Source organism: Rosa chinensis, chromosome 5 (genome assembly GCF_002994745.2).
Source record: "Rosa chinensis cultivar Old Blush chromosome 5, RchiOBHm-V2, whole genome shotgun sequence".
Classification (NCBI taxonomy): domain Eukaryota; kingdom Viridiplantae; phylum Streptophyta; class Magnoliopsida; order Rosales; family Rosaceae; genus Rosa; species Rosa chinensis.
In genome coordinates this window covers 2,786,112-2,797,713 of record NC_037092.1, presented here as the reverse complement: position 1 = coordinate 2,797,713, position 11,602 = coordinate 2,786,112, and the positions used below count along the sequence as shown (strand labels likewise).

Genomic DNA, 11,602 nt, shown 5'->3' with positions numbered 1-11,602 from the left:
ACAGTTGGAGAAGCAAAAAGCTGTGTCTAAACAATATAAATGGTGGGGAATTTTGAAAACTAAGGGTCTTTGTTGGAGTTCCTTATTTAAACCAGAAGAAAGAGAAAACAAGAAACCTCGAAAGAAGAATAAGAATGCTGCAGAAAGGACGAAACTTCTAAAAGCAAGTGGTCACATAGGATGAAATCTTCATGCTGCTCAATCTGGAGTGGTAATCCAAGGGGCAATGAGGATATACTATAGCAAGTGACCAGTTCTACACTTTCAGTATTTCTCTTTTACCTTTTTTAACATATCAAGTGCAGGGAAAACAAAATTAGGGCACCTGTTTATGCCTAATCGAATATGATAAAAGGAAAGCTAATTATAATGTTTAACTAGATCACGTAGGGGTGGGCACGGTGCGGTGCGGATTGGTGTTAGGTCAAAACCGCAACCAAACCGCTTCATTCGGTTGTGCAATATTCAAAACTGCAACCGCATTTTCAAAAGCCACACCGCTTACTTCGGTTACACCGTTTTCCGGTGCGGTGCGGATCGGTATCAACATCTCAACTGAAATCAACACGCAGCAGTAAATCAAAGTTCCAATCAGCAAGTTTCTAAACAAAATCAATAAATCAAAGTTTCAAAGTCCCAAACATCAAGTTCAAAGAGTACCAACCATAAATTAAAAGATTACAAACCAAAGTTAAAGTCCCAAACATCAAGTGCAAAGTACCAAACATCAATTTAAAGTTATTACAGACCAAAGTTAAAGGCAGTTTACTTGACCTAGTTGGTGTGGCATTGGGAGTTTGCAATGCTCCACTTCCCTGACAATGAAATCAAAAACAAAATTAGCTTGCGACCTTGTGTAGTGAGTGTCTAAAGTCTACACAAAACAATATAATCTTGAGCAATAATAAACTTTATATAACATTGCAAACCATTTGAAGACTATTGGTTTCATATGCATATGAAATATTTCATAATTCAGAAGGTTGTTGCATATACCAAATCGAAACAAATGCAATCAAAATTCAAACTTACGTCCAATTCTCAAACAATTAAACGAGTAGAAAACCAGAAACAGACGCAAATTGTTGAGAATATATATAAATCCCACATGGGAAAAATGAGACCTTGCCTATGGGTTTATAAGGGTTTGGGCCACTCCATCCATTGCCAATTGGTTTTGGATGTGAACCCCAGATTACTTTATCATGGTATCAGAGCCAGGTTACCCACGTGTGCATGCCTAACGGCCACACGGGCTCCACGTCACCCAAGTTGTCCACGTGTATGGCCTGAAAATTCGCCACACGTGCGGGGGCGTGTTGAGAATATATATAAATCCCACATGGGAAAAATGAGACCTTGCCTATGTGTTCATAAGGGTTTGGGCCACTCCATCCATTGCCAATTGGTTTTGGATATGAACCCCAAATTACTTTATCACAAATAACATTTAAAAAATATCAACCGTGCTTAGAAACCAAATCACCCCCAGAAACATACAAAGAAATTAACTTCATACTCTTATTCTAAGCAGTGATAACAAAACCAAATCAAGCTGATGCTCATTACCAAATCAAGTTGATACTCTCATGCTTATTAACAAATCAAGCTGATGCTCTCATTCTCATTTGAAGAACTGAAGAAGCAAGCAAGAACTGAAATAACAAAAGCAAGCTGAACCCAAAATCGATTTGAAGTTGAAGTCAAAATCAAGCTGAACCCATACCGATTCCAGCCGGAGATGAGATAAGAAGATGTCCTCGGTCGGCGTTGGCGTCCTTAATCGGCGTCTTCGGTCAGTTGTGAGTCGAGAGAGAAGAGCGGCTGTGTCGCTCTGAGTTGAGAGAGATGAGGGAGGCAGAGTCAAAATGAGGGGCTGAGTGGCTAACCTAGGGTTTTCTTCTATAAGAGCAATCAGGTGCAATGGGAAGTACGTGCAACCTGATTTCCACCAATCAGAATTAGACAACTATCAAAATAATATTAATATAAATAAAAGTAATATTAATTATCCTAACCGGTTCGGTTTTTTTTTTTGGCCTGTTTACTCACTAAACCCGATTCCGAACCGGAGAAATCTGGTCCGGTTCGGTCAAGTCATTTTTTCTCCCTTATTTCATCCGGTTCGGTCCCCGAGCCGGTTTTCCGGGCAGGTTTGGCCGGTTTTGGACCTCCGGTTCGGTTTCTGCCCTCCCCTAAGATCACGTCTAGAAAGTTTATCGTCCGCCCTCTTTTCAATTTTCAACAATCTCCTTTTCAAACTCTCTGCTTCTTGCGGAGTGGTACAAGCTCTTCAGAGTTCACCCAAGGCTTAAATCGTTCTTCTAAAGAGCTTGTACTCTCGGTGGTGGTGGAAGAGCTAGTAACTGTGGCCTGTCCCTTTTTTGAATAAATATAAATCTAGCGAACTTGTGGCCTGTCTCTTAGTAGTTTTAGGAAATTTGAGATGGAGATCGTAGTAGACCGGAAGTTGATCAAGAGAACTACATATGAGATGACTACTTGTAGTTCAATCACTTTGCTTCACAAAGTGAAGATTTTTCTATGACCCCTGTTTTCCTTGTGATATGAAAAGCATAATAAGCTAATGTACGTCATGGACATTGATGTTCATTGTACGACTATCGAATTAATGTTAACCACATATCTATAATATATTAATAGAATTAAAAACCAGAGAAACATCTAGGTGACTGACTTAATTATATAACATATGATTACTATAGATAAGATGAAGAGGAAAATACACCTGGCCTGAAAGTGCAATTTCAGTGGATCCTTCGCACACTAGCTAGCGAGGAAATATTTCAGTTGAATCGTCATGGACTGAGGCAGCGATCAAGGAGCTACTGCTTATTGATGGATCAGACTCAATCACCGTTGAAGAATAGTCCATTGCCAGTGGATCTGTCCTGCTGGTCATAAAAAAGTTGGGTGCTGAAGGTAATGCGAGAGCAAGAGAGTAGCTATTCAGCATGACACTAATTGAAGTCATGGTTGGCCTATCAACTATATTGTCTTGTACACATAATAATCCAATGTGGAAGCATCTCATTATTTCAGATCTCGAGCCATTCCTCAATGTGGGATCTATTAGATTTGGAGCTGTCCCTTCCTTCCAACTTTTCCATGCCTGCAACACGTATCATCAGAAAAGTTTATTCCTTCTATTTTGCATATTGATATAAGTACGTGTTTATGTATTATTTACTCACATAGCTGAGAAGATCCTCTACATTCTCTCCATGGCGAAAACAACTATTCTTTTGTCCAGTTATTATCTCTAAAACTAACACGCCGAAACTATAGACGTCAGACTTGACAGAGAATTGTCCATGCATTGCATATTCTGGAGCCATATATCCGCTACATATAAACAATCGGGTAATCAACTTTAACAAACATATGCACATCAGTTTTGGATATCAGTGATATATCATGCATAACATGCACCTCTATAAAAGTCCTATAACTAACTGAACTAGTACTTACTAGGTCCCAACAATTCGACTCGTATTGCCTTGAGTTTGATCAGGTACGAATAATCTTGCCATGCCAAAATCTGCAATTTTAGGATTTAGTTCTGCATCTAACAAGATGTTACTAACTTTGAGATCACGATGAATAATTCGAAGTCGAGAGTCTTCATGAAGGTAAAGGAGCCCTCGAGCAATTCCCACAATGATTTTGTAGCGTCTATCCCAATCCAATTGTGTGCGCTTAATTTGGTCTACAAATGTTTGCACAAAATAGGATTAAGATTACATTATATATAAATTGCGTTTGTTTGCATGTCACGCAAACTGAAGTTTAGTAGAACTTAACCGAACTATAATTGTAACCAAAAAAGAAGAGTAGAGTTTCTGTCGTACCAAATATAGTATGATCGAGACTTGTATTAGGGACAAATTCATAAATAAGAAGTTTTTCATTTCCTTCAAAGCAGAAACCTAAAAGCCTAACTAAATTTCGATGTTGAAGCTTGGCCACTAACAAGACCTCATTTTTAAATTCTGAAATTCCTTGCCCAGAATTTATAGAAAGTCTTTTCACTGCTATAACTTCTCCATTGAGAAGGTGACCCTAAAAAAAATCACAAGGAACTTAATTAATTGTTTGCTTAATCTGCACATAATTGATAAGAGTTGGTCGTACTGATATGTATGATTACCTTGTAAACAGAACCAAATCCACCTTCTCCAAGTTTATTTGCATCTGAAAAGTTATCGGTGGCATCTCTAATGGTGTCAAAGTCAAATTGCAATGTTTCTAAACTTTGAATTTCTTCAACATCTTCACCTGATAATAAACAATTCAAGAAAAATTTGATATGTCCACTATTAGAAAGTAAGAAGTGTAAGATCATACCTATTGCACAACAATAGATATGAACTAGCTATTATATGTTGTATGCATCAGTTAATGTAAATGAGCTATTTTGAATTCAAATGTAAATACATTAACCAAGATATATAAACTTATTAAGTAATCGAATTAAGTTTATATATTAGAATATCTGTTAAAGAATTTCAAATTCAAATGTGTGGTTATCCAGACAAATCTAGTAGGAAGTTATTTTGACAGTTCCTTGATGGAAGGAACTGCCATGTAACTGCTGTGTTGAACAGCTTTATAAATAAAGTGGAATTTGTATTTGATCCTTGCTAGAACATAAAAACACTCTCATTGAGTTTGTCCCATCAAGCAATAAAGAGAGATACGGTGTGTATCTAGGAGAAGATCAGATAGATATCGGTAGTAGATCACAGATGGATAACGGCAGCAATCCACCAAGTTAGTTTTATGATTTTATTTCATAACATTGATCTAACATTTGAGATAGTATATTTGAGTTATATGTTTATGTTTCATATTGAATCTAACAATTGGTATCAGAGCAACTATGCTGAGATTTAGATCAATGTTTATTATAAAGCAAATTTATATATATCTTGGGACTTGATGATAACATGTTGTTGTTCGTATAAATATATCTGCATATATATCAATTAAATACAAAGCGATAATAAATTTTACTGTTGTTATCTGTATAAACTGAGTATTGTTTTTATCGAATTATATAATGATTATTTGTTATATATATACATGTGAAAATTGTATCTAACTTCAGAAACTACTGCATATTTCATGTAGATTCATATTGCTGCCAAAGTAGCCATGATTATACTGATATATGCAATAGGCTAAATAGAATTTTTCTTTCTGAATGTGTTCTGCATATGTATTCAATGCTATCAAAATAGTTGTAATGTATATGTATGAACATACATTCACAGAAGAAAACATGAAGAAAAATTGAAAGTTTAAATTACAATCTAACTTCCAAAGCGGTTGGATATCAAGATTAGGCTTTCTGGTATAACATATGTATGATAATGAACATTCATAAATATATCGTTAGAGATAAGTGTATCACAAATGATACCAGCATCTTGAACATGATATATGTTTATTTATCTATCTGTATGTGATTTATTTGAAATGTTTATTCTATATGAACTAGCATTTGGGATATGCATATAATTCTAGTATATAGTCAAACTGGAATATATGATGAATGACTGATTTAGATTAATTTCATCCAACCATGCATTTTCTAATGAGGATTAATCAAATTATCACAATGGAGATAATGACAAGTTTGACTCAAAATCAATAAGTTCATATTTTATTGGTTATTCAGAGAAGTCAAAAGGATTCAAATTTTACTGCCATTCAAGAACCAACAGAATTTTTGAGACACATAGAGCAACCTTCTATGATGAAATGTTTGATCAGAATAAAGATGTGAATGTGGAGAGCAGTATTGTTCATATGTATAACAACATGAAAGATTGATTCATTTTTCCAGAATTTTTTGCCACTTGAAACACGGATGATTAGTGAAGCACTCATACCAGCAGCACAAGGTGAAGCATTCATACCAGCAACACAAGTTGAAAATCAATCTCAAGCAGTCAATTTTAGAAATCAAAATGATGCAAATGATGACAATTATAACAATGAAGATGTAGAAATTCTAGCAGTAGATCGAAGCACATGAAGTCTTAAGGAGATCAGAAAGATCAAGAAAATCTACAATATCCAGTGATTATCATCTATATTTGACTGCAATAGATCGAAGCACATGAAGTCTTAAGGAGATCAGAAAGATCAAGAAAATCTACAATATCCAGTGATTATCATCTATATTTGACTGCAATTGAGTTTGATTTGGGGGAAGAAAATGATCCTATTTCATTCAAATAAGCTATGCAGTCTAATAACATCCATAAATAGAAATTAGCAATGGAAGATGAACTTCAAAGCATGTCACAGAATGGAGTTTGGACATTAGTAGATAGAACTGCAGATTTGAAACCAATTGGCTGCAAATGGGTTTACAAAACAAAACGGGATGAAAATGGCAAGATTGAAAGATACAAAGCTAGGCTTGTGGCGAAAGGATATAATCAGAAGGAGGGTATAGATTACAACGAGACTTTTTCACCAGTCTCAACTAAAGATGCCTTCAAAGTTATAATGGATTTGGTTGCACATTACAATCTAAAATTGCATCATATGGATGTTAAGACAACATTTTTAAATGGAGACTTGCAATAAAACATCTACATGCATGCTTCAACCAAAAGGGTTCATTGAGGATGAAAAGAAAATCTGCAAACTCAACAAGTCCATCTATGGACTCAAGTGGGCATCCAGGTACTTAAAATTTGCTGCAGTGATTTCAGATTTTGGCTTTGAAGAAAATAAATTAGATGAGTGTGTGTACTGCAAGGTTAGTGGGAGTCATTTCATATTTCTAATTTTATATATGGACGATATCTTATTAACCAGTAGCAATATTGGTTTGCTGAAAGATACAAAAGAATTTTTGATGAAGAATTTTGACATTAAGGATATGGGGGAAGCTTACTATGTACTTGGAAAATAAATCAGCAGAAATAGAAATCAGTGCATGCTGGGATTATCACAAAAGAATTACATAGATAAGATGTTGCTGAGATTTGGTCTAGAAAAATGCAGATCAGGAAGTGCTCTTGTTTCTAAAGGTGATAAGGTGCACAATGGGCAATGTCCTCAAAATGTTCTAGAGAGAAAAACTATGGAGAATGTACCTTATGCTAGATTGGTTGGAAGTCTCATGTATGCACAGGTTTGTACTAGGCCAGATATAAGTTTTACTGTTAATATGTTGTCCAGATATCAATCAAATGCTGGACATGAACATTGGGTTGCTAGAAAGAAAGTTTTGAGATATTTGAAATCTACCAGAGATCACATGCTAGTATACAAAAGGATTGAAGATCAAGAATTGAAAGTGGAATGTTATACAGATGCTTCATACAAACAGGACTTGGATGACTTGAAATCAACATATGGATATATTTTCATGTTTGCTGGCAGAGCTATCTCATGGATGACTAATAAGCAATCATTAACTGCTAATTCAACCTTTCAAGCAGAATACATTGCAATATTTGAAGCTAATGCAGATGCTTTGTGGTTGAGAAATTTTATTTCAAGAATGAAAGTGGTGGATTCAATTGAAAGGCCATTAACCATTTACTGTGACAATGCAGCTGCTGTGTTCTTTTCAAAGAACAACAAAAGGACTTCTGGTTCTAGAAACATTAATGTTAAGTATTTCTCTGTGAGAGACAATGAAGTAGAGGTGACCAAAATAGGTACAAAAGACCAACTTGCAGATCCATTGACCAAAGCATTGTCGGTTTCTGTGTTCATCAGACATGTGGAAAATATGGGAGTTTTAGGCAGTATTGATGGTTAGTTATGTATCTCACTAAGTTACTAGTATGTATTGCAACTATTTAGTAATGCATTGTTATTAATCATCTCAGTCATTATCAAGTTCATTCATACAATTTTGAATGAAATTGTTTTATTCAAATACAGTACTGCATAATTTAGCGTGTATATACATTCAGACATTACTGATTTCACATCAGCAAATATGCAGTTTGAATAACTCCATCAGGATCACCAATGCTTGTGAAAGTCGATTACTACATAACAAGCATGATCACACTTGAGGTAATCCATGTAATTTTGATTACTATGATGTGATTATAAAAGACTGGCAACCTGCTAATTTGTCATTCTCTTCTATGATTCAGCTTAGTAAATCTTAATTGACAGGGTTTTGTAAAACAGATAGTATTTTTGAATTCAAGTGCACAATTAAGAAATAGGTTATTTACATGGTATACATCATACAATATCTAGTTCAGTGGGAGATTGTAAGATCATACCTATTGCATAGCAATAGATATGAACTAGCTATTATATGTTGTATGCATCAGTTAATGTAAATGAGATATTTTGAATTCAAATGTAAATACAACAACCAAGATATATAAACTTATTAAGTAATCGAATTAAGTTTATATATTAGAATATCTGTTAAAGAATTTCAAATTCAAATGTGTGGTTATCCAGACAAATCTATTAGGAAGATATTTTGACAGTTCCTTGATGGAAGGAACTGCCATGTAACTGCTGTGTTGAACAGCTTTATAAATAAAGTGGAATTTGTATTTGATCTCTGCTAGAACATTAAAACACTCTCATTGAGTTTGTCCCATCAAGCAATAAAGAGAGATACGGTGTGTATCTAGGAGAAGATCAGATAGATAACGGCAGCAGATCACCAGATAGATAACGGCAGCAATCCACCAAGTTAATTTTATGATTTTATTTTATAACATTGATATAACATTTGAGATAGTATACTTGAGTTATTTGTCTATGTTTCATATTGAATCTAACAAGAAGTTGTAACATAAGTAGATCTAGCTAATTAAAGGCCTAAAGCTAATTAAATAACTTATTAATTAATAAAATTCGCAAAATGATATGTAAAGTATCAATGTTCTGTAGAGTTTATAATTTTGTTTCATTACCTGGAATTAACTTTCTTTCCGCAAGCTTTTCCTTTGACTTCATTACTCGTAAACAAATGCAAATGGATATAATTAGTCCCACCAGTGCAGTACCGATTGACACAATGACAATGATGACTATCCGAGATTTGTTACCCTTTGATCCTGCAAATCACATCATATATATATATATATATATATATATATATATATTCTGATCAATCTACTAAATATTGAACTTTTTTTAACAGGTGTATAGCATCTGTAGAGAAGGGTTAAAGGCAGTATATATTAAAACTCATGTTAACAATATTTTTTTTTTTTTTTAAAGGGATTTGGAACCCAATTTAATTGGGAGGCTCAGCCCCACACCCGGTTCCATTTATTATATTAATAGTAAAATTTGCATTGGGGGGGAGGGGGGACATAACACCTATACCTCGAGCTCAGATGAACAATGACAATAATCTTCATAAAGAACATCCTGTATAATAACACTTTTGTTTTATTTTAATTTTTTTTTTATCATAAACCCTCGACTGCAAGAAATTTTATTAAAATGAAAAAAGAAAAACGGAACATTTAGACAGTGGGACATGAAACCAAAAGAAGCCAAATAAGAAAATAAAGTTAAAAAGAAGATTTGACAGATTCAAGAAACTCATCGATTTATAAATGTTCTCATGTTTATTAGTGTAGTGTTGATTGATGGTTGGGGAGGAGATGTTGGTGATGAGTTACCTCCCGGGGTAGTATTGATCGGTGGTTGGGGAGGAGATATTGGTGATGGTGATGGTGATGGTGATGGTGATGGTGATGGTGGCAGTGGTACCACATTTGCTGGATCAATGAAGCTAGAAATCTCATACCCAAAATTACAGCTGGGCCTAATAATTCTCCCACCTATCTTTCCATAGCAACATGCCGTGTATTGTCCGAAAGCACCCTCCAAGCAATCACTGCACTCTTTCTCTGACAAATCTGGCGTGCACTGAGTCATTGCAAATATATTTTGGAAAGCTGAGCTGGTGGTCGTGTTTCCGATTGCAAACTTACGAAGAGGACCGGCCGAAGCAGCTTGACTCCTCAGGCTTTCCAATAACTTTTCAAGCTGTTGAAAGAAAGCTTTTTCGAGAGATGATGATACGTCTTGAACATTGTACAGAGGGAAATTAGGCGTAATTTCCAGGAGGCCATAGATAGATCGGTTTGAGTACCGTAACATGCAATTGTCGTACCAACCAATAGCTTCCTTCTGGTTGGGACAAAGCTGTGTGAGACCAACTCTGGAGTCGTTAAAGCAACTACGGCAATCATCGGTGGCGATGTCTCCTCTACAGTGTCCGATTGCATAAACTCGATTAGGGTTTTCGCCATTTGAGGAATAGTAGAAGCCGTAGCCGTTACTATTATTTGTGGCCGGAAGGGAGGTGAGTAGGGTGTTGAGGTTTCTTTGATAGGTACTGTTAGTGGTGTAGTTGCCTTTATCGTTTAAACAGAAATGGTTCAGAAAAGCTGGCTGAGCAAGGGATTGAGTGAACATGAGTATCACAACACCAGGAGAAAGGAAGAAAATAAATCTTGAGGAAACCATTTCCAGCAGTGCATCTGTTGCTCTTTGAGCTGAAGCTAATTACATCTGGGCTTCTACGAATAATAGACCGGCAAATTATCCAAGGAATGATATGAAAATTATTAAGCAGTCTGCACAGAACATGTGGATATTTAAGATGGTGGGTGGCTGACATCCAAAACCCGCAACAGTAAGTATTCAGTCGTCCTAATTAACCACTCATTGTTTTCACTCAAATCATTATTGGGAAAGATTGGACCAAATATAACGGAAATATTAAGAAAATATAGCCACGATGTAACAGTAAGTCCACTCGTGGGTCACCAAATCACCTACTATTCACTGCTTTTTATGTGTATTTTCACCCTCTGAGTTACGGGCACATTGTATTACATTGTATTTCGTGCCCTGGGTCACCTTGGTGACATGCAAGCTGACCTGGTGACCTAGGTTTTATTGGAAACAGTGCCCGTGACTCAAAGAGTGAAAATAAATACTAAAAAAAACAGTAAATAGTAGGTGACCTGGTGATCCAACGGGTGAGAATGCTCTAATTGAACACTTTGCAATTAAATCTTGAAATTATGATCGAGACGGGACTTCTTTTATTGATTTTGAATTAAAATGATGATCGAGACGGGACTGCTTGTAATCCTTGGTATACCCTTTAGAATTTGGACTGATTGCTTGAAAGAGTGAAACGACAGCGGTCGTTGATGACAACTGACCGGAAATGCAAAAAATTTTATATCAAAGGGTCCCCTGCTGCTGCAAACCACATCTTCTTCGTCCACCAATGTGGACAAGTCTCCATGAGTTAAAAGTTCAAAATATATTAGCGAACATCTATTTCGGGCTGAGAATTCAAACTTCGACGACGACTAATGTCCACAAAGACTTGTAATCTTGTAGAAAGTCGATCACACCAAAGAAGATAATTCGCCGAAACTTTGTATTAAATTTTAACCGTAAAGATTTTAGATTAGACCTCCTCTTGTCGCATGCTATATATATTGTCGATCAGGAAATCACTAGTACTCCTACAGAATGGTCAGGTAGGTTTTATATATATTCTTCATTGTAACAAGCAAGAAATAAAATTTGA

General features: G+C 35.6%; 1 protein-coding gene across 2 annotated transcripts; it reads right to left on the bottom strand.

Annotated features, from left to right (window-relative positions):
- Positions 1-597: 597 nt before the first annotated feature.
- Positions 598-10,669, bottom strand: LOC112164825 (cysteine-rich receptor-like protein kinase 29). Of its 2 annotated transcripts, XR_005799693.1 has the most exons (9): positions 9,666-10,669; positions 8,946-9,089; positions 4,172-4,299; positions 3,873-4,083; positions 3,493-3,730; positions 3,216-3,366; positions 2,750-3,133; positions 1,727-1,941; positions 598-815 (listed from the first exon to the last, which is right to left on the bottom strand). XR_005799693.1 is itself a non-coding variant. In XM_024301152.2 (8 exons), exons 1-7 carry the CDS (start codon positions 10,516-10,518, stop codon positions 2,792-2,794), a joined length of 2,067 nt encoding a protein of 688 aa, XP_024156920.1. In that variant the 5' UTR covers positions 10,519-10,669; the 3' UTR covers positions 598-815; positions 2,750-2,791. The 2 variants fall into 2 exon arrangements, 1 of the variants encoding a protein (XP_024156920.1); XM_024301152.2 differs by lacking the exon at positions 1,727-1,941.
- Positions 10,670-11,602: the final 933 nt, after the last annotated feature.

Coding starts and splice junctions, on each gene's coding strand:
- LOC112164825 (XM_024301152.2), bottom strand. CDS start 10,518: ATGGTTTCCTCAAGATTTATTTTCTTCCTTTCTCCTGGTGTTGTGATA. Junction 4,084..4,171: donor GATTTGGTTCTGTTTACAAG/GTAATCATACAT, acceptor GATTTTTTTTAG/GGTCACCTTCTCAATGGAGA. Junction 3,134..3,215: donor TAGAGGATCTTCTCAGCTAT/GTGAGTAAATAA, acceptor TACGTGTTGCAG/GCATGGAAAAGTTGGAAGGA.